The following is a 23113-nucleotide window of genomic DNA, read 5'->3' on the forward strand; positions in this document are numbered from 1 at the left end:
GACATCTTCTCACTTGTTTCAGACGTGGGCTGGGATGGAGGGTCAGGAAAGGGATCCAGATTACGTGCTGTGAATCTGACTGGGTTACTTGACAGCTACGAGTTCCTGTGATGAAGGCAGCCAAGATGTAGCTATGACATTAGGGTGGGGCAATTAGCTTACCTCTGTCCCCTGGTCACAGACTAGGCCTCTGATGCCAACAGCAGTCTCCAATGTGAGCAGCTTTCCTTAGCAGAGGCAGGCAGAAGATGGAAATACTTAATGTGCACTGACAGCACGTCCCCTATTTATGCTAAAGCACATTCACCACACTCCTGCTCTTGGGCCCCGTGACATCCCTTTGTTACTGTGAGGCTGGAAGGATCCCAGCTCTGAAGAAGGATGCTGAAGGTGGAAGCTGATGGTGAGGAACATTTGTGACGATCACGCTGCGCTGCTTGCGTCTTGCATCCGTCTCTGCTGCCTTACTGTCAGGTGTCCACTGCGGATGCTGAGGCCAGTTCCCGCAGCTGTCAGTGGGAGCCAGGATGTCACTCAGACCGTCAGACTCCAGCGTGCGTGTTATCTCCTATGCTGCTGATGGAAGTATCAATGGATACAATCATTTTGGCGGCCAATTTGGCAAAATCTAAAACAATACACACATAGCTTTGTGACCCTCAAATTACATATTTAGAAGTTTACCCAATATTTGTACTGGAACAAATTTATGAAGAATTATGTACAAAGATGTGAATTTCAACTTTCTAATAGCAAATGGGGGGATACAACCTAAACATTCATCACCACAGGAATGTTTAAAAGGGCAATGTATAGACATACGAGTTTTACACCCTGAAAACGTCTGCAAGAATACATATCGCACATGCGCAGCGCTGGAAGAGGAGAACTGTGGGGCCTCTCCTCAAACATGCTGAACTCTGGGTCCTCGGTGTGGCCGGCTGGCAGCCAGAGGGACTCGGCCTCTAACCAGGATTCTCTATTCACTTCTGGGACCAGTAAAATCTTTGCTTGATTCATTACTCCTCAGGGTGCAGGCTTAGGAAAAGGCAGTCGTCCAGAATGCCCACTTCTTAGAAGCCAGCGGTTATATCCTCTAAAGGGACTTTGTGACCTTCCTCTCACCTCTCCAGCTGCAGAATCAGAATTCCCTGCTCAGCTCCCTCAGTATGCTGTCCTCTCCTCCCTTCCAGCACGTGACACAGTATTGTCCTTGTGTGTACCTGTCCCCTCTGCACCCAGAAAGAACCCTGAAAGCAAAGCCACAACTTACTACTCTATCTCTAGTAGTCAGGATATTATTATACCTGGCAGGTGGGTGGCATCAGGGACTGTTTGTCCCATGGATGGATGAATTCACTTCCCTCTCTCTGTATCTGTTGTATGGTGTAAAGGAGGGCCCAGGAGTGCCTTTATAGGAAGCACTGTCTATTTGGAAAAGCCTATTTACCCACAGTTTTTTATAAGTAAACTTAGAAAACTTAATACCATTTTTTTATTATTCAACATTTTATACATAATAAATACAAACTTTTTACAGCCACTGTAAAGAAAGCATGTCTGCACAGAGGCTCCCTCCGAGCCCGACCCTGTGCACTGTGATGCTGGATTACATGTCCTGGAGGGAGGGGTTCTTTTTAAAAAGGAGGCATATTTTTACAACTTTGTTTTTTAAAATAAAATTAGCAGCTCTTCCAAAAAATATTTTAAAATATAACAAAAAATTTCAAATAACCCTCTGAGAATGTGGAAAACCGAGATTCAAGGACAATTTGGCTAGCTAAAGAGAATACAAGACTGGGTGGCAAGAACTGCCTGATTTTATGCACTTTGAAGGTTTTTAAAGTGCTTTGAAGGTGTTTAACATGGCGGCAAACTTGAAAGTCTTAAAAAAACCCACGCTTTCAACTGTTTTTTTAAACTTAAGAATAAGTTTGATAACAAAAAGACCTCAAATAGACCAACAGGTTAAGGAATGCAAACCCCAAAACCCAAACCCCCAAATCACAGAGAAGAGTTGTCAATGGGTACTGTCACTGAAGTGATCAAATGACTAACTGAAAATTTCTTCAGCTATGACCTTACTTTTGGTCAAAAATCCGACGGGGACGTTTGGCGAGTATTTCAAGTTTTTAGAGTCTTAGGACGGATGGTATTTTCAAAGCATAATACAACTTTTAGATTAAATTCTGCAAATTTGATTTCTTAAAAAAATAAGCAACTGGCCAATATCCCTCAGTCCCCAGGTAACACACTCCTATCTTGCACAGGAGGTGGAGAGCCGACCGAGGCTTACCCTGGGACACCTGCTGCTGTGGGCTTGCTCGCCCGTGGACAAAGCTACCCCTGGCTCTCCCTGTGACGCGGAGAATTTGTCTTTTCCTCATCAATTTGCACTTGTGCAGAGTGCACAATACTTTAGACCTTTTTCACAGGAAGCTGGTTTCCTCCATGAGCCACAGTTTCTTCCTCCCAAGGAAATGTCATGTCAGTGGGACCTGGGAAGCTGCATTTTCCACCAGGAGTGGCCACTGATCTGGACCAGACACAATGGTTGTCTGGGCCAGTGCACCGGCTTGGGAGTAAAAAAATACTAGGGGCTCCCCAGTAGAGAAGCTTAACAAGGCAAGCATATGTCCCCCAATTTATCTGGACATTCAAAGTCTAAGGATACTGGTCAGAAGAGTATATGCTGCAAAAATCAAGATGAAAAATACCCAAGTATAAAAAGAACATTAAATCAGCTCATTTCAGATCTGGAAGCTACATTTCTGCTTTAGCCACAGCCTCCTTTCTATTAGTCTATGTGATGGACAAGATTTGGCTACTAGTTCAGCCCCTCCATATTAGCTCCACTAATACTAAATGAATGGCATAAATATTAATACAAAGGACATTGTTATTGTTTTAAATCTGTTAGTTGTGGAAGAGATGTGCAGTAATGCGATTGGCGCTAAACTGGGCAGTCCGCATGTTTCCAATAAGGTTCCACTTTCTCAGTCTGGGGACTAACTGTAGGGAGGAGCCAGCCTCTCCTGAAATCCCCCTTCTGCTTCCTTATGGAGCCAACATGATTTGATTAAACTCAATCAGACGAGCAAAAGCCACTTGAAGAAAGATGAGCATCTCTGCCACATCCTGTGGCCACAGTAATATACTGTACGAGCGCACATGGTCAGTATCTCTGTGACTGTGCCCTGAACAAGGCCTGGTCTTGAGTCTCATATAAAAATGGACCACTGGTAGGCATGAGGGCTGTCCCCCTCTCTGCTTTGAGGGCCCACGACGATTTGTGCTATGGTAGGAGAGATGACATAGAAAATTACAACAAAAAAAGGCACAAAATAGTCAAAACATGGAGGAGTCCACCAGGCCACTCAGTCACATATAATCTTCCTGGTTTTTGCTCTGTTGAGAGTCATCATCATGCAAAGGTGCCTAGAAAACAAGACTGGCCAAACTCCAAGCCTGGCCTTGATTGTAGCAGTAACAGCAGATGGGCAAACCCATCATCACACCAGTGTGATTTCCACATCCTCAATCTTCTCTGCTGGCCTTCGGTGGTTCTGTGTAGGTGGAGGGGGAGCTGCCCGGACCTGAGCAGGAAACAATTACAAGAATTATCAGTCAGCTTCCTGATTCAGTGCCTAAAGCATCCAAACCCCAACCAATCATTGATTGAAGGACATGGGCACCCCAGGGACCTCAGAAATGCTCTGTGCATGTGCTTTCAACCTTCTTTTCGCTCTTTCCCATACTGAGGAGTTACTGTTCCAAATGAAATGTGAAACCCAATAATCAGGTTCTTGCCTAGGCTTTCAGCCTCATAGGCATAAGAGTCACTGTGGCCCTAAAAGCCTCATCCACAGCACAGGGCTGGAATTGGAGGCAAGCGAGAGCAATGCTTGGAGAACTGAAAACTCCTTTCATGTTTTGAAAGGAGAGTTGCAAGAGAGAAGACTAGACAGGTAGGCTGAGGTTAAGTTGTGAAATCAGCTTTATTCTGGAGGCAAAGAGGAGTCTTTGGTGAATTTTAAACAGCAGTATCAGATGTGTGAAAAAATGACTCAGGTAATCGTTTGGAGAAAAGAGCGGAGGTGGGCAAAGGTATCGGTGAGAAGACAATTTAGGAGACTTCTTCAGTCATCTGAATAAGAGGTGCCGTCAGCCTGAACTGGTGCAGGCTGTGTGGAACAGAGAAGTGGAAAGATTGACAGCTGTCTCTGAGGGAAGCTTGGCAGGATTTGGTGATGACTGTTTGTGGGAGGCCAGAGCACTGGTAGGGAGCATAATTAACTCATTTTTGCTCAGTTCTGCGGGTTTGGTTCATACATACTGAGATGGCCACAAGTCTGAAGCTCAGGGAAAAGATCGGATTGGCAGTTATAAATCTGGGAGTTGTCAGTAAATAAATAGTTATCAAAGCTGTGGCAGCAGATGAGATTACACAAGGAGAGTGAGTTTAATGACTTCAGAGAAGCAGTCTATGGACAGAATCCTAAAAAGCATCAGCAGAGATGGACAGAGGCCGAGAAGCCTGCAAGTTCAATGAAAAGGAAGAGCCAGAGAGGTAGAAAGTAAGCCAGGAAAGGGTGGTGCGACACAGTGGTGGCCCATTTCTCTCCAATGCCGCCCTCCCACCAGTCCACGTTACCGGTCCCTCCTGCTTGGACCATGGCTCCAGCCTCCTAATGGCTCCCATGTCCATTCTGCCAGTTTCCATTCACCCCCCACTTAGCTGCCATAGTACTGTTTTAAAAATGCAAAACTGTAAAAATGCAGTCCTATCTCTGTCCTGCTTACAACCTTATAACGGCCTCCCATCACATTTCGGATAAGGAACCAAGACCCTTAACAAAGCACTCAATACACATCTGCTGAATGAACAAAGCCAAGGGAAGCCCGCAGTTCAAGGAATGGTGTCAAATGCTGACAAGGGGTTGAGGAAACTAAAAGTGCAGAGGATGCACTGGATTAGCATGTGACAGGTACGACTCTGAAAGAGGTGGTGGGTGGCGGCAATGGCAGGCAGTGGAGTGAGGAGTAAGTGGGGTGATTACTTATACAAGCTTTTTCTCCTTGACACAGCTCTCAAACCTCAAAAAGGCATGAAGTATATCTTATTTCATCTCAGTGTCCCTCAAAGAGGCAAATATAGACCCCAAAAATAGGTTCTCAATAAATGCTTGCTGAAAAAAAGTGCTTCTGTTTCATAATTCGACACGTTAACGCTCATAGAGCTGGTTGTAATTTAAATACACTTTCATAGCTATCATCTTGCATCTCACCATGACTCAGAAAGAAGTGCCAGTATAGACTGGATCTTCCCAGATGTGTTGATTTTTATAGCCTTCCTTTCCAAGAGCTCTTCTTATCTTCCCAAACCCCTCTCACCCTTGTATGGTGGAGTTAGTAACACACAGGAAACACTAATTTCTAACTTTCCACTTGGAAGAACTGTGCATTCTATCACGCTGTTAGATCAGAGACTTACAGGTCGCAGTTTGCCATAGGAGGTGGTCTCAGGAGTATGCCTGGGTGCCTGTGAGAATCCTGGCGACTCGGCATGGAGGCTATTTTCTAAGGGAGAGAACCAAAGAAGCTCATTTTATTTGTGTTGTTGAGCAATACAAACTCTGCTGCAGATCTGTTTGCCTTTCAGGTGAACAAGTAGATTTCTGAATGAAAATGCATGTTGACCCAAGTCCAGGAGAGCGCTTACCATTTGCTGAAGGAGAGCGGGGGAAGTACTGGGAGCTCCTCTTATCTGGGCTGGGGTACGGGCTGTTAGGAGGCTGGTCGTACAGTGGCAGTGGAGGCAGGGAGCCAGGTGGCTTGGGGGAAGGAGAGGGAACGGAGGTTACAATGTGCTTACCTCAGGAAGGAGAAACTAGCTGGCTTCCCCGACTACTCCGGACAAGTGACTTTTCTCTGGAGCTCAGTTCTGACTAATGACATTTTTTATCGGCCTCATTAGAAGCACATGAGCCTAAATAACCACCCCAAACCCTAATTTTGTGTTGCATTGAACTTTTTCCTCTCACAGACCTCATTATACCACTCACTATAGTTTATCTTAAACAGTTATCAAGTCAAACCATTCTCTAGAATTCTATTGAAAACATACTAAAACAGTCAATTCAGTAAATTCTGTGAAGAACAAAAACAGGGACAAGTTGTATTTTTGTGTGAAGATAAAATAATTGGCTGAGTTTTTAACTTCCCCATGTTTTATAAATGTCAGACTAAGTGGTTACAATACCACACAAACAAGATGGGCAGACATGTTCCTTATAGTCCTGGGCCTGTCGGCCCTGCTGTGACAGATCCAAATTAGGGGTTTCCTGTAAAGGCATGTTAAGCATAGGGCCACGTGAGTATAATGGGGTCCTGGCAGGCTCATCAGTTCGCTTAAATGGACGGGCACGACCTGGGCTGGGCAGAGGCTTTGACAGTGAGGGAGAGAAAGAGCAAGCTAATATTTTTACTACATAAACTAACCACAGAGACAACACATTCCCCCTCTGGTTTGTTTCTGTCTCTCTACCAAACCATTGTTTTACATGTCACATACAAGTTAGCATTTTGGTTAACTGATTCAAAGAACAGAATACAGGAGAGGAGAGGTGTGATACAGCCATCACGCAAGAGACTGACTGAGGAGTCCCTGCTTTCCCCAATTCAGCTTTGCAGAAACCTGGCAACCGAGGGCTGGAGCGTGAGGGGTGAGGCTGAGACTACAGGCCACTTTTGCGTGGGTCAATAGACTCCTTGGAAATCATTTTCTTTAAATATCTTTTAATTCAGCTTTCTTCCCTTTCACGTACCTGAATCTCTCTCATCCATGGAGTATCACCATTTTCTGAGGCTGAAAGTTCTTCTACTAGCACCGATGGGAAAACTCCAATCCGCCCGTTGAATTCCCCTTCCCAGAAGCCATCATCATCCTGGTTTTCTTTGTTCAAGATTCGGATGATTGCTCCCTCAGGAAAAGATAATTCATCATCTGTCTGGCCCTCGTAGTCATAAAGTGCTTTCACAAAACAGACTAGGTAGCATGAAAGAGAAAAATGCAGTAAGAACAATGACAGCCAGGTTACTTTTGCAACCACCCCTATGCTCATGTGACAATTAAAAGGGTGTCACACAGAATAAGCGTAAAGCTGTAATATTTTTACTCAATGAAGATCAACTTCTGGGTTCTACTACACAGGATCAACATGACCAAATAAAGGAAAACATGTGATAGAACAGGAATAGAGTTGTGCTTTTTAACCTACTGAAGGCTGACTCCAGATTAACACCACATGTGACCACATGTGAGTTTAGGCCACATGTGACCAAATAAAGAGTGCCTTGTTTCAGTCTTTACCACTGGCATCTCCGTTGAGGCTGCCTGAAACGAGTTCGGCCTCCGTGGAATTGCTGGATGTGTGTGACCGACTGTCCAAAGCAGCCAAGGACTGCAGCATGCTCAGGAGACTGTTCGACGTGGGGAATTGTAGGTACTTTTCTGGCACATAACCCACTTGGCCAACTTTATTTCGAGCCTGAGTGAAAGACATGTGACAAAACAGGTTTGCACACACAAACTGGACAGGGCATAACAAGAACCAAAACAAACTCCTAAAAACGTCACAAGAAGGGGCGATATGAGCAAAGGAATATACCTTTACCCAGTCTTCCATATCTCCATCTTCAATCACTTCTAACACCTCATGTTCCTCAATCGTCAACTCATCTGGTTGAGAAGCCTGCAGTGTAGGATGGTCATGGACAAAATTAAAAAGGTTAGAGAAAGAGCAGATGTGAACTGATCATAACAAAAACTGGGAATCAAAATGTTGAAATGATTTTGAAAAATGTATCGAACATAAAATTTTAAGTGTTGTAAAACTATCATAATGAGGTGAAGTTTTACTTTAAAAGAGCTAAACAAAATAAAGCCACAACCAAAACTGGAGAAACGGAATCTTGAAGAGGCAATCAGGCTCAGTGAACACGGCACTCTGCTGCAAGAAGTGGACCAGGGTTCCAGCTACGCGTAAGTTATTCAACTTCTTGATGCCTCCATTTCTTCAAAATAACAATCCTGCCATACTTGGGAGGATTGCGGAGTCAAGGTGGGATGAGTAAGCATAGAACCATGACAACTTGGGAAGCATGGGCAAAGGAAAACGCACCAAATCAGAACTGCACCAGAATTTGCCGCGGAGGTGCGTGCTGTGAAATGAAAAGAACTATGTATATGGATTGGATGATAGCTTGAGCAGCACCTAGAATTGATCTGTAAATCACTGTAAAACAGTGGCCAAGAGAAGAAAGTTGTAGGAAACGAAATGATTAAGTTTTGTCAAAGTTTGCATTTATTATATTCCAACTTAATTGTGGAAACTGGCTGATCCACTTGCATGCTTCTGCACAAGTTGCTGTGATAGTTTTATTATCCCTGAAAGCAGAAGCCTTCTTGCACTAGCCACCCAGATACTGCCCTGAGGCTGTAGAATCTGAGAGCAAACCCTCAGGGGCTCTGCAGAGGGGTTGGAGAGAGAGACTATGTGGCTTTGTTTTCTAAAGAGACTTGCCTGTCACCTGTAAACAGGGAGGGGCCTGCTGGCCTCTTCTGGCTCTCAAGTGAACAGTCTTAAAAGCTTTCTCAAGTCTCAAGATCAGTTAAAACTATCACCTGAGACCATAAAGTTTTTCAAATCTCACAATCTCAAAGTATAAAATATCTCTAAGTTACACAAGCAAAAACAAGGCAAGAATATGAGTCACTTTCCTCGGACTCATTTCTCATTTCATGTGCATTATAACATTTCATCAAACCCAGATTCTGGACATTGGTTGAGACAAAAAAATAGTATTGAAAATGGCTGACCAATCACAGAAGTACTCCAGAACCAGAATGGTAAGTAAATTATCTCGGGTCTCAAAATAGGAGGAAAACAAGCTCATTGGTTCTTGATATTAATAGCTTTTCCAATGGAACGTCTTTGCTAATCTGAAGCCACACTGTGCCTTGAATATACCAGCAAAAGGCATCTATATAAATAACAAAGATGTTTTTCCTAATTCCATGGCAAGACTTAAAAAGTACCAACACAACCAACGTCAATATGTGCAAGAGCAAAGCAGGAGGGATAAAAACACCTTTAAATATATTGCTGCCCCTGTAAAAAAGTCACGGTGATCCATGCAAGTTGCCCAACGTTGTTATTATATAAGCAGACACTGGCTTAACCATACCATCCCCAAGCAGTGACCAAGTCTTCCACTTGACAAAGTGAGGTCCTTTGCACAGCACTCAAGACTATAGAGTCTGGTCCCCTAGGTCTATTGATACTTTGGCCCCAGCACACACTCCTCCCTGTTCCCTGAACACACCATGTCTTCCTTGCCTCTCTGCTGTTACCAGACTGCACCTTCTTTCCGGCAGGCCCTGCTTCCTCTTTCCCACCTGATGAATGGATGTAGACTACTGTGGGTTAAAGTCTAGCTTCAGTCTGTTTCTGTGGGCAAGTGACCATAAGACCTTTCTGTGTCTTGGTTTTCCTTTTATCATTATTAGCTCCATGTAAGCTCTATGAGAGCAGAGAGTTTTGTCTGTGTTGATCAATGCTATATCCTCAAGCCTAGGAAAGAGCACAGCTCGGTACATGCAAGGTACTCAAGTTGCATTTGTTGAATTAATGGATTGGTTGATAGTATCTTCCTTAAAAGGTTATTGAAGGGATTAGAAAAAGAATATATGGTACCAAGCACATAGTACTTCGTAAATGGTAGCTGTTATTATTACTCATGATTTGAGGCCCAGCTCATGTGTTTTCCCAGACTACCCACAATAAGCTTCCTGCTCCTTTTGTTGTTATGAGGCTTTACGCATCCGTCTCACATTGAGGACCACGGAACTCTAGTGAGTCGTTTGTCCTTGTGGGTTTCCTGCTAGAATGACTTACCTAAGTCAGGGAATGTAATTCTTCTCATTTATCCCAACTAAAGACAGCAAGTGGTCAGTAAATGGTTATTAAATAAAGACATACTCTCACACTACCTCCTGAAGTCCTAATATCCAGTGACAGCCAGAACTCCAGAAGTAACCAGGCCCTCCATTAACCTCATGCTCTCTCTAAATTTCCCGTTTTCTTTTAAAACAATATACTTTTTTCCAGGTAATAAAAGTAATCATGTCATTGCAGAAAAACTGGAAATATGCATAATTGGGGTGTTATGATATGTTAACGGTATGTAATGGTATGTTACTTTTTTTGGTCATAATGCAGCATTTATTCTTACATAAAAAAATCTCACTAATTTTCAATTATTTTCATAACATTTTGTTTTGTTACATTATATGAATATATATTCAACTATTCCCTTATTGGATTGCCAACTTTGAGCTATTATAAAGTAGTACTATGATGAAAGAACATTTTGTATCCAAAACATTTTTCTATACTGTGGGTCATTTCCTTAGGATATATGCTAGTAAGGTCAAAAAAGTTATGAGTATTTTTAAGGCTTTTGAATATGGTCCTTAAATACAGCTTTTCTTTATTTTCACCGCATTATCTAGGCCTTCCTGGCTGGTCTGAACCATACGAATCACTATTAGTCTTATAGTTAGTAATCGATGCTCTAGAGTATCAATGCCATGACCAGGATCACCTTCTGAAAAGTTCAGTCTGATTTTAGAATGCCCCATTGCTCCTCCCAGCCATGATAAAAGCCAAACTACAGCCTGGTCAACTTTCCTATCTGACAGCAAACATCTTATTTCCAGCTGCTCTAATTCCCCACACTTGATGCTCAAGTATCACTGAATTTAACATTTCCCAAATACCCCATAATCTCATCAAACTATGTCTCTGTATCGATTGTTCTCTTTGCTTAGAAGGTTCCTTTCCTTCCCTACCTAGAAAGATCTTGTCCATGACCTAATTTAAATGCAACCTTGTCTGTCACATTTCTCCCAACCATCACAAGAAGAATTAGTGATTTTACCTCTACTATAAATGTTTTCATACATATTCTGTTGTTTTCAGTTTAATATTTACTCCCTCAGACTATCCATTTCTCGGGGAGAGGGATTATGTCATATTAAATTTTATATCCCCCAAACTCATCACAAAATGGGCATTCAATAAATGGTCAATGATTAACTGATTAAACACAATTTTACAGTCTGATTTACCATAGGACATGGCAGGGATATTCCCATTCAGGGACCGTTGGATGAATGTGAGATGTTTGTAATCACTCAGACCCTTAGGACCCTCTCCATTTAAGGACCTTAAATTTTAATTCTAAACTTCAAAGTAAATATAATATTGAGAGATGAGATAGGGAAACATTCCCAAACCTAGTTTTATAATACTCTATAGCACCTTTCCAAGTATCTCAGAAGATGACTTCAAATTTTCAAAAGATTAAGATGAGGGTAAGGGGGATCAAATATATGGTGATGGAAGGAGAACTGACTCTGGGTGTGAACACACAATGGGATTTATAGATGATGTAATACAGAATTGTATACCTGAAATCTATGTAACTTTACTAACAAATGTCACCCCAATAAATTTAAAAAAAAATTTCAAAAGATTATCAATATGGTTTACAATGAAAAAAACAACCCCAACCCTTTTAGAAAAGAGGAAGTCTTTTTAATTTAAATATATAATGAAAGGATGCTAAAGTAAAAAATCTGGAAACGACTGATATCAAAGAGTAAATACAGCCAACTTCTAGCTACCCAGGGATGCTGACAGTGGGAGTGAGACCGTCCCGTATATGATTGTTGAAGATTCTCTCCACATCCTTCCTCTCTTGCTGTCCATTAAGCATTGGGTCTCCATCAGTATGGGAGCCAGAGGAGGGTTCATTTGTTCATGCCTTTCTTACATCATTCATTTATTCACTCCACAATTATTTACTGAGGACTTACAATGTGCCGGGCACTGTCCTAGGTGCTGAAAACGCACAGACAAGATGTACAGACACAGACAAGGTTTCTGCCTTCATGAACTTTCAGTGGGGAGCCAAACAAAGAACTATGAAAACAAGTAAGAGTAAGTGTGGCTGGGGATAAGTGCTATACAGTCCATTTAAAAAGTGCACGAGGGCAATGGTAGAGAGAGTAGTGAGTGACTGAGGAGTTAGGTATGTATTTAGGTGGTCAGAGGAGACCCGAGGAAGTACTACATGAGCTGAGCCTCAATGAACAGCAGTAGGCAGCCAACCAACATTGGGGGAAAGACAGTTCTAGGAAGAGGGGGCAGCAAGTGCTAAGTTGTCACATCTGGAAGGAGCATGGTGCTTTTGAAGACTGAAAGACAGCCAGAGTAGCTAACGTGTAGTGAATGGGTTAGGTGGGGGAATGTCTGACATGGAACTAGGAAGATCAATCTGTATATTACAGGCCCTATTGTAGAGTTTGTTTTCCTAAGTGTGATAGAAAGCTTTACAAGGGTTTTAGGCAGGGAAATAAAATAATTTCCTTTATGTGTTAAAGATAATTCTGGCTGCAGAGTGAAAAATGGACTGTTAAGAGGCAAATATGAAGAAGGGATACCAATTACGAGCTTTTTTGTTTTACAGTAATCAAAGCAATGGCCTAGACCAAGATGGTGCAAAGGGACTGGATTCAGGATATGAGGTGGACTCAATAGGACTGGCTGATGGACTCGATGAGGAGTGAGGGACAGAGAGGAACTGGGAATTGAAACGCAGTTTACTTTGTATGAACAAAAAGTTAATGTGAAAGCAGGGCGGGGGTGAGAGAGATTAAGAACTATTATACCAAATGAGGTTTAGAAATTCTGGCATCTTTTTATCCAGCTCCCTGCTTAATATGGAAACAAGAGGTGGTTATATTAAGATTAGGAGAGGTAAAGTTTAACAAAACTGTTTTGTAAACAACTGTCTTTTAACATGAGTTTTGAGGGTCATCCTAATGGAGTGTTCTATGCAAAGTAGGCAACTGCTGATAAGGGTAAGAATTCTATGTACTGAGAGTTTACAAGATGTCAAGCACTGTGCTAAGTGCTTTGCCATAAAAGTGTCATCTCATTTAATCTTAAAACTAGCCTTATAACATTATCCCCATAATATAGATAAGAAAACTAGGCTCACGTATCGCTCATAAGTGGGAGAGACAGGATTTTCACCTAGGAGTCCCACATCAGAGCCTCGTCTCCTCACCACTGTTATGCTACCTCTAATACTAAGTGAACACTAATGTATGGTTAGCACAGCATGAAAGGCTGGGTAGATACAGTTGTGTGTATATTCAGAGTTGTCACAATTTAATAAGAGCAATATGTTAGAAAAATACAAACCTTGTAGGAATAAACAACTTTGCAGGTGAGTGGATAATTTCTCAAGGTGCCAGAAGGGCTGGAACTGCTGTCATCAAAAACATCCATGTTGTCTTCAAACTCTTCTCCTTCTTCTCTTTCGGTATCTGCGTTAAGCTAGGAAAAATTAGAAGCCATTGGCTAGCTTGCTTACTTCAAGAAAATAGTTGAAAGCAGGAGAAATACTTAAAACTTTAATACTTTAATACTGAAAGTATTAATACTTAAGTATTAATACTTAATACTTAAAAATATTAACTTACTTATTCAACTGCACATACAAATAAGTATCTGTTCTCACTTGCATTTTTCATGTTGTGAAAGGACAGAGATATTTTTCTTTTTAAAACCAAGAGTAAATGTCTTTCAAATACATAAGAAATATTTGTCAGCATCCTTTCACTTTTCACTGTTAAACACTGACTAATAAAGGCCTCTTACCATTTTAAACTGATCATATTGGGGAACATTAAAAAGATTTCTAAATACTACCAAGGATGTGGAGAAACAGGCTTTCATCTACAGCTGATAGAAATGTAAATTGATATACCCTTTAACAAAATAACCTGCCTACTGAAATTAAAAACTAAACATATAGCAATTTCACTTTTGTGAATCTATCATGGAGAAATAAAAGCACCAGGATGTAAGACTGCATATCTTAGGCTGTTTACTGAAACACTGCCTGTAGTGGTAAAGCCTGAACACAATCCATATGTCCATCAACAGAGGAATGCTTGAAGAAACTATGACGTGTCCATTTGGTAGATCAAGAACATCCATTAAAAATGAGTTATGGAATAGAAAGCCCCAGAATAACCTCTGCATATATGGTTATATGATTTTAAACAAGGGTCCCAACACTATTCAATGGGGTAAGGACAGTCTTCAACAAATGGTACTGGGAAAACTAAATATCCACATGTAAAAGAGTGAAGCTGGACCCCTACCTTACAAAAATTAACTCAAATGGATTAAAGACCTAAACGTAAGAGATAAAACTCTTAGAGAAAAACATAGGGGAAAAGCTTCATGACACTGGATTTGGCCAGGATTTTTGGATATGACACCAAAAGCATACACAACTAAGGAAAAAATAGATAAATTGGACTTCATCAAATTAAAAACTTTTGTGCATCAAAGGATAGCAGAGTAAAAAGGCAAACCACAGAATAGGAGAAAATATTTGCAATTCATATATCTGATAAGGGATTAATATCCAGAATATATTTAAAAAAGGCCTAACACTCAAGAATAAAAAACAACCCATTTCAAAAATGGACAAAGGACTTGAATAGACATTTTTCCAAAGAAGATATCCAAATGGCCAATAAACACATGAGAAGACACTCAACATCACTGACCATTAGGGAAATGCAATTCCAAACTATAACAAGATAACACTTCGCATCCATTAAGATGGCTATTATCAAAAAACAAGGAAATAAGTGTCAGTGAGGATGCGGAGAAATTGAAACACTTGTGTACTGCTGGTAGGAATGTAAAATGCTGCGGCTGTCGTGGAAAACGGTATGGCAGTTCCTCAAACAATTTAACACACAGTTACCATATGCTTCAGAAATTTCACTTCTAGGTATACACCCCAAAGATTTTGAAAGCAGGGAGTGGAAAAGATATTGGTACATCAATATTCATAACAGCATTATTCACAATAGCCAAAATTGTGAATAGCCACATAGCAACCCAAGTGTCCATGGACAGATCAATGGATGAACAAAATGTAGTGTGTATATACAATAGAAGATTGCTCAGCCTTAAGAAGGAAGGAAATCCTGACACATGCTACAATATGATTCAAGCTTGAGGACAGTAATGTTATGTAAAAAAAAGCCAGTCACAAAAAGATAAATACTGTATGATTCTACTTACGAGGTACCTAGAGTAGTCAGATTCACAGAGACAGAAATTAGAATGTTGGCGGCCAGAAACTGAGGACTGGGGGAAGAATGGGAGCTATTGTTTAATGGGTGCAGAGTTTTACTTTTGCAAGATGAAAGTTGTGGAGATGGATGATAGTGATGGTTGCGCAACAATGTGACTGTACTTAATGCCACTGAACTGTACACTTAAAAATTGTTCAAAAGGTAAATTTTATGTTATTACAAAAAGGGGCAGATTCCCTTTTGAGTACAGCACAAGGAAAATAATTTTGAAACCAAGTTTAAATGTATATTACCCACCATAGCTAAAAGGCATATATTAATTAAAATGATATTCAGTATAAAAAGTGTATTTACCTAGAATACTGTCCATGACATTAAAGTACAGATAATATTTATATGAGTATAAATATCTGACAGAGTAAGGAGGCAGAGTAAAAGAATAAAGACTGGAGAATAGAGGAGATGACTGACTTATTTTTTATACCTGTGTACTACGTGAACTATTAGAATAAGCATGTTTTACTGTTTAAACTAAAACTCCAATAAAGAAGAAACAAACCAGGCTTAAAGATTTCTTTGTTTCTAGCTACATATAAACACTTACTTATTTGGCCACTTTTCCCCACGTCCAAACCTACAAAGGTACCGATGTTTACACATTAAGGATATAAAGAATGAACAGTTAGAACAATTAATTAAAATCTCAAATACCTACAATATGTTGAACATTATGCTAGGCTCTCAGACATGAAAGAAAGGACACCTTGTCTACTTTGCAGGAGCTCACAACCTACAGCGGAAAACTACCACAACTAAATGCTAAGGGCGTAGGGAAGTGTGAATATGGAAGAGGTGACTGGAGAAGAGGGTCAGAGAAGACTTCCTGGGATTCAATGGGTCAAAAAGCAGAAGTTGCCTATGTTGCCAAGTTATACTTTTTAAAGAATTAAAGTGATTTCTCTTGAGTAATTGTCATTAATGTTTTAAAACTGACTCTCCTCTTTACTGGTATCTCTCTAATAAAACTCTATAGAATTATATGTGTAGGGGTCCAGAAGCACAAATAATACATATTTTCTGTCACATTTGTTGCCTCCATTTAAAAAGCCCTATATGTTTTCATTTATAACTACTATTGAAAGTTCTCCACAACTGAGTGAGGTAATTGTGTACTTCATCTTACAGGTAATCCATTTATGGTCAGTCAGGTCAATGACGAAATAGATTCAAATCTTGACCTTTAAAATCTCAGGCTTATGATTCCATTGTTTTCTAACAGGGATTGTATCATAAAGGATGAGGCTCACATGCTAGAAGTTGCTTTCATATTCTAGTAAAGGTTATAGACATTTAAAAAAATTGGGGCATTACAAAAACCAAACCAAAACAAAACACCCATGCATCTATAAAAACTAAAATGAAAGCCAATGTGGGTAGAATAAGTTTCCAAAAATACATAAGGAATGTTAATGTGTACTGTGCTTTGGCACTGGGAATCAATCCAAAACATTTTATCTTGGCAACGTTGTTTGATACTAAACATTCCTTCTTTCCTCTTTATTTTGAGTTCATTTTTTGATTCTCATGAAAGGGAATGGAAGGTTGCAGTGACAGCAATAGGGGTCACTGCCACATGCTTTTACATCGCTTAGTTTCTTAACAACTGGTCTTTTACCCCTTTTCCTTCCTGTCACTGGACAGAACTTCAATCAAAACTATTTTTTCTAGCTGTACTAATATTTTTCCTTTCTTAGATGTTGTAAAATGCTTACTTTTATTGCAAGGGCAGATAAGGAGAACGTTTTTGAGTTGGTGTTGAAGAAGCTATCTTCTACTCAGCAAAAGAAACTCTGAAGGGCTTCATCATTTTAAGGTACTGTAATGAACTAGAAAGCAGTGGGTTCTTGGATCCAACAGACTTGGGTTTGAATGCTGATTATGCCATTTACTTGTTGTATGACTTTGAGAAAATTATTTAACCTCTCAACCTTATCTCTATGATGAAGACGACTATTTCATCATATGAAAAGAAGCTTTATTATTAATAAAATGCAAATTAAAGTTACCGTGATATACTACTGTACACCTATTAGAATGTCTAAAATTAGAAAGACTGACCATAGCAAGTTCTAGCAAGGCTGTGAAACAACTGAAACACTAGTATCTTATTGATAGGAATGTAAAATGGTACCACCACTTTGGAAAACAGTTTGTCAGTTTCTTAAAATGTAAAACATACACCTACTATATGACCCACCCAAAACATATATTCATAGCAGTTTTACTTGCAATAGCCCCAAACAAGTCAAATGCCCATCATCAGGCGAATGGGTAAACAAACTGTGGTATATTCACACAACAGAATGCTACTCAGCAATGAAAAGAAATGAACTACTACTGACATATTCAACAACATGGATTATCCTCAAAAAATAATCATGCTGAGTGAAAGAAGCCAGTCAAAAAAAAGAAGCCAGTCAAAACATATTGTTATGATTCTGTTTATATAAAATTCTAGGAAATACAAAGTAATCTATAGTGACAGAAAGAAGATCAGTCGTTGACTGAGTGGCTGGAAGGAGCATGAGGAAACTTTTGGGGGAGGATATGTTCATTATCTTAATTGTGGCGAGGGTTTCACTGGTGTATTCATATATTAAGATGTATCAAATTGTACACTTTAGATATGTGCAGTCTACTTATATCAATTATGCCTCAGCAAAGCTGTTAAAAATTATCAGTAAAGCTTGGGAATTTTAATGACAACTGGCCACATAGTACTTGAAGATGCTATAAGATCATTAATTACATTGAAAATAGGACATCCAATGATGATTCAACAGATGCCTAAAAAAAAAAGGAAAAAAGAAATGTACAGCAATTTAAATAAATCATGATAAAGGGAATAAAGGGTTATCCCTTTAATGAGCAGGGCTTTAGACAAAAAAGTAGATGTCAGAATGCTTTTTATAGTAGCTGGGGGAAGTAGCTGAAGACAAGAAAGTCATGTAAACGGTGTCAGCTATAGGTTGAGAATCTAAAGAAAAAAATAATAGAAAGAACAAAAATAAACCAAATCAAACAAAGAACTATAGATATATGATTGAGTAATTCTACTTCTAAGAATCTATATTACAGAAAAAAATCCCCAGTATGGGCGAAAAATGTACACAAATGTTTTTTAGAGTATTATTTAGACTGTCTGGAAGCAATCTAAATATTGAACCTGTAAGTGAATCACGGTACTTTCCTGATGGAATACTATATGGACATGAAAAGGATGATTAGGAAGACCTTTCAGCCATATGGAATGTTAGATTTAAAAATATACAAAATTAACATTATTATGATAAATATGTTTAAAAAAGAATAATGCAAAGAGGAAGGAATTACATCAAGTTGCTAACAGTGGTGTTATAAGGATGGAGGTTTAGATCATTCTCTTTTGAACTTTCTAATTTTTTTTGTAATCTAGTTATATAAATTTTTCTATTCTAAAATTATTATAATTTCAAAATTAGGTTGTTAGCTGGGTATGGAGTTTTGAGTAAGAGAAGACAGGAAAATAAGAGAAGGGCAGGATAAGTGACAGAAAGACTCATGGGTCATTGTCAGCAATCCAATCATAGGAAGCTATGTGCAGGTTCCGGTTAAACACCAATTGAATAACTGTATCAATAGACTGCTGTCCTTTTTTAAAAAAGTGTTGCTATATTCTGTGATTCTTTGTCATTTTTACTTCCCAATCCTATATTCTGTACCACAGCATAATACAGAAGGCAAAGAGTTAATGCCCAAGTAAGTATAGTTCCTACCTTATTCTATAAAGTAAACAGACTGTGTATTTTAAAAACACTGATCTTCTACAAGGCACTTTACGCTGTTAATGTCTGACAGTAGTAATAACCATGTTTTCCAGATGGAAGGGAATTCTAAACTTGATGACTAATGCTTTTGTTGGCATCCATAATGGAAGAAATAATTTGGTCCCCAGAATATGTATTTCTGTTTTATGCTCCTAGCCAGCCAGCTGTCAGTGTGAAGAGATACAACTGCCTCTGAATTATTTCAGTGCTGTCATTTAAAGGCAGGTTAAATAAATATTGAGACTTCAGTAAGTTATTTTGTGCCTACATCTCTCCCTTATTTATATTGTTAGTAGAGCTTCCACAAAATATATTCCTCAGCCAAAAGTGGGAAGACACAGGCTCCGTAAGACTGACGAGAAGGAAGAAGAGTGGGGTGGAATTGCAAAGTTCTCCCTTCACAGAGTGTATAATATGTCTCTAGATGAGCTGATGCCTTTGGGCAATTCTCAAAAATATCCAATTTAATCAACACTCACTGCCAGACACTGTACTAGACACATCTTCATTTTCTTCCTTCACACTCAGAAGCCCTTCTTGATCTCCTGTTAAAATTCTTCATAGATTATCTCAAATGACATTTCCTTCTTGGCGTGTATGACTTTATTTTTCTAGCTGATATTGAACTTTTCTGACAGCATTTCACAAAATCATGAGATTTTGAGTTGGAGGGGATCTTAGAATCATTTAACCTAACCTTCTCTGTGAAACACAGAGAGAAGTGACTTTTCCCAAGGTGTGTAGATGAATTAGGAGTGAGCAATTTTGAGTTTGCTGTCTAGAAGCCCAGTCATATAATGCCATGTATCACTAAGAACTATAAAAGCCTGTCTGCTCTACCAGCTTGTCAGCTCTTGGAGGAGAGAGACCAAGTCTTGCTCATCTATGATTTGCCCAGGAAGAAAGCACACAGTCAGGTGATAAGTGCCCACCCAGCTGATTTAGTAAGAAAAAGTGCTAGTCCAAGGAAAATCAAGGGTTTGATTAGTTGCCTACAGTGCTGCTAAAGAAGTCAAAAACAAATTTATGCCTGGAATTTTCTGTCATCTTCTGTACAACAGAATAACCTGAACTAGATGGGAACTGTGACTTTAAGGTGCAATAAGAGAGATATTTCATGACACAGAGCAACTCTGTTGTACTGAAAATAAGGCAAGCTCTTCTAACCCCAAAGTCAAGTGGGTGATGTGTGCTTATTTTCCCCAGCTGGATTACCATTACTGGTGAAATAAAAATTAACCTTCCATAGATTGTCCATCCATTCATTTCTTTCTTCAACAGATATTTATTGTGTACCTACTATGTGGCAGGCACTTTGCTGTGCAGAGCAGTGAACCAGGAAGACATGAAGATTACATTCTAGAGAGGAAGACAGACAACAAACAAAACAAAGAGGACAAATATAGATTATAACAAATGCCACAAGGAAATGAACAGGATGAGAGAGAGTAATGGGTAGGGAGGTAGCAGCAGAAATTACCTTACTTTGACCAGTTAGGCGTCATATATCCACCTATGTAATATCAGGCAAATCACTGAGCTTTTCTGGTACTCAGATCTCCAACATGAAAAACTAAGGTTGAACTGTATGACACTGGAGTGGAAAGAGCCCGGGACTTGAAAACTTAAGCTTGAGTTCTGGCCTTGTTTGTGAACGCATACCTGTCTCCCTGATGAAGATACGGTGAGCAGAATGTGAAAGCCCTTGTGAACAGAAAAGACAAAGCCACAGGCTAAGAGCGTTCCTTTCCCTTCTTTAAGATTGTTTCTAACTCTTTGGATGTTTATTTTCATTTACACTAGAAAAGACTTCTGAGAACTTCAGAAACCCTAGATTACAATTTTTATGCTGCTACTTCCAGACAAGAAGCATATCTACTTGATGAATGGAATAGTGAGTATGGTAGATTGGCACTGATGAACCAGCTAGTGACAATATATTCTTCACTACACATTTGAAAAGAGCACTACTCCTTCCCCTCTTTCTTTCTTGCACTAAGTTTAACTCAATTAGTGATAAGCTAAAGAAAAAAAACACACAAACCACTAGCAAAACCATTATTTTTCTCTTTAAAAATTTGGCTATTGCCAGGTTTGACTACGTAGTCAAAGAATAGCATCCTTCAATGAAAGTCAGCCCATAATATCCAAGAAGATCAATCGTACCGAGTGTAAAGTGCCATTATTGGTCACTGCAGGAAGCCGAGCCCATCGCTCATTTTCCAGTTCCTCCATTACTTGGTTCATTGCACTCTTCAGCCATGTGTCCACAGAAACACCGATCTGCTTTAGCAGTTCCAGCCGGGCTTCAGCTTTCAACTTAATTATCTAAGAAAACCAAGAAAATGGTTAGAAATCAAGGTATTTTTTCTCTCAAATTGACTGTTTTTAAGTTATTTTTGACTTATTAATTAGAACAATCTTGATATTCACTAGTAATTCTGCCTTGGAATAGTTGTTCATTTTTCAGTTGGACAGAGGGAGAGGGAAGGGGGGAAAGGTAAAGAGGGGGTGGGAGGGAAGAAACACAAAAACAGGAATCAGCAGCTGCTGATAATGGCAAATGGCACACTTGCATTTTGACAAGGTATCAAATATAACTTATGAAGAATAAAATATTAATGTGCCATAAAGTCTGCATTCTTTTCTTCTTAACCAGGCTATGCCTCAGAAAATCCTAACATCTAGTACCTTCAACAGCCTTCTAATCCACCTCTTGGAATTTTTCTTCTCTTCTATAATCCACTTTCTACAAGTCTGCAAATGATCTCATCATTTCACTACCTTTCTTAAAAACTTTCATGACTCTTGACTGCCTGAGTAAATATTTTAAATTAAATTGTGATGCAGATGTCAGAAATTACTAGTAAAGATTGAGAAAAGCTCATATTCTCCACATTTAAAAAACAAGAGGGAAATACAGCCTGTTTTTTGGCTGTTGTTCCAAGAGGCAAGCAAGTAAACCACTAAACCAGTATAAATCTGTTCCAATCAAATGGTTAACTGTTTTGTTCTAATAGCTATGCCTTTAAAGTCAGCCAATCATGACAGCCCCATGCTTCCGCAAGGCAGCCAATCAACCACAGCCTCCCTCCAGTAATCAACACTCCTGCTTCCTGTAGTCTTTCACTCTCCACCACAGCTAAAAGCGAGCCAATCTGCAAAACATTTCCAGTTTTGAAAATATGCCAGTCCCTGAAATCCATACTTCTCAAAACACTATATATTAGTTATGCTTTGTTCAGAGAGATTGTATTTTGTAAGTATCACTCTCTTTCATTTTAGCAAGTAATATATTCAGCTTCATTGTTCCACATATTAGAGTGGTAGTCTCTTCCTCCAACATTTGAAGGCTCCACTAAGATAATTTTAAGGACTCTTACTTGATGGCATTTTGAGGGTCTCTTGGACAAAGAAATGTGTTCACTGAGCCCTTCTGGTACCCAAGTTTGATCTCTCTCTGAATTCTCTGCTGGGGGGTGTCAGTACAAAAAGGATCTGAGCTCTGACTTGTTTCACTGAGCTCTCACTGTTGAATTTATTTTATATTCTTAAGATTTTGAAGCATATAGATTGTTAAGAACCAAGATTAAAATTCGTATCACATAAAATTGAACCATGTTAATAATTTTAAATAGAAAATTCAGTGATTTTGGATGTCATATAAATCTTTAAAGAAAGTAGAGTTTTTGACTTGGAGGCACGCTACTTGGTAAACAGCCCTGCAAAAATCTGCTTATTCTTCTAATAATTTATTTTTGCCACAGCTTTTTTGAGATAAAGCTTGGGTACCATAAAATTCACCTGTTTAAAGTATACAATGCATTCGTTTATATCCCCAATTTTAGAACATTTTTATCATCTTCAAAAGAAACCCTGTATCCTTTAGCTATTGCTCCGCTATCCCTTATTCCCATCCCAGCAGCCTCTGGCAACCATTAATCTATTTTCTCTATATATAGATTTACCTATTTTGCACATTTAATAT

The 23113-nt window shown here is 39.4% G+C and overlaps 1 protein-coding gene across 3 annotated transcripts in view; it reads right to left on the reverse strand.

Moving 5' to 3' along the window:
- Positions 1–1462: 1462 nt before the first annotated feature.
- Positions 1463–23113, reverse strand: part of FCHSD2 (FCH and double SH3 domains 2) — a 218251-nt gene continuing 196600 nt past the window's right edge. For all 3 annotated transcript variants that reach the window (XM_081065005.1, XM_081065004.1, XM_081065006.1), the window contains 8 exons: positions 21292–21453; positions 13338–13472; positions 7671–7754; positions 7373–7550; positions 6828–7048; positions 5723–5834; positions 5495–5580; positions 1463–3596 (listed from right to left, as the gene is read on the reverse strand). In XM_081065005.1, the coding sequence (XP_080921131.1) occupies positions 3513–3596; positions 5495–5580; positions 5723–5834; positions 6828–7048; positions 7373–7550; positions 7671–7754; positions 13338–13472; positions 21292–21453 (1062 nt within the window). In that variant the 3' untranslated portion in view covers positions 1463–3512. The remainder of the gene's footprint in view (positions 3597–5494; positions 5581–5722; positions 5835–6827; positions 7049–7372; positions 7551–7670; positions 7755–13337; positions 13473–21291; positions 21454–23113) is intronic.

Source organism: Rhinolophus hipposideros (genome assembly GCF_964194185.1).
Source record: "Rhinolophus hipposideros genome assembly, chromosome: 10".
NCBI classification, from domain to species: domain Eukaryota; kingdom Metazoa; phylum Chordata; class Mammalia; order Chiroptera; family Rhinolophidae; genus Rhinolophus; species Rhinolophus hipposideros.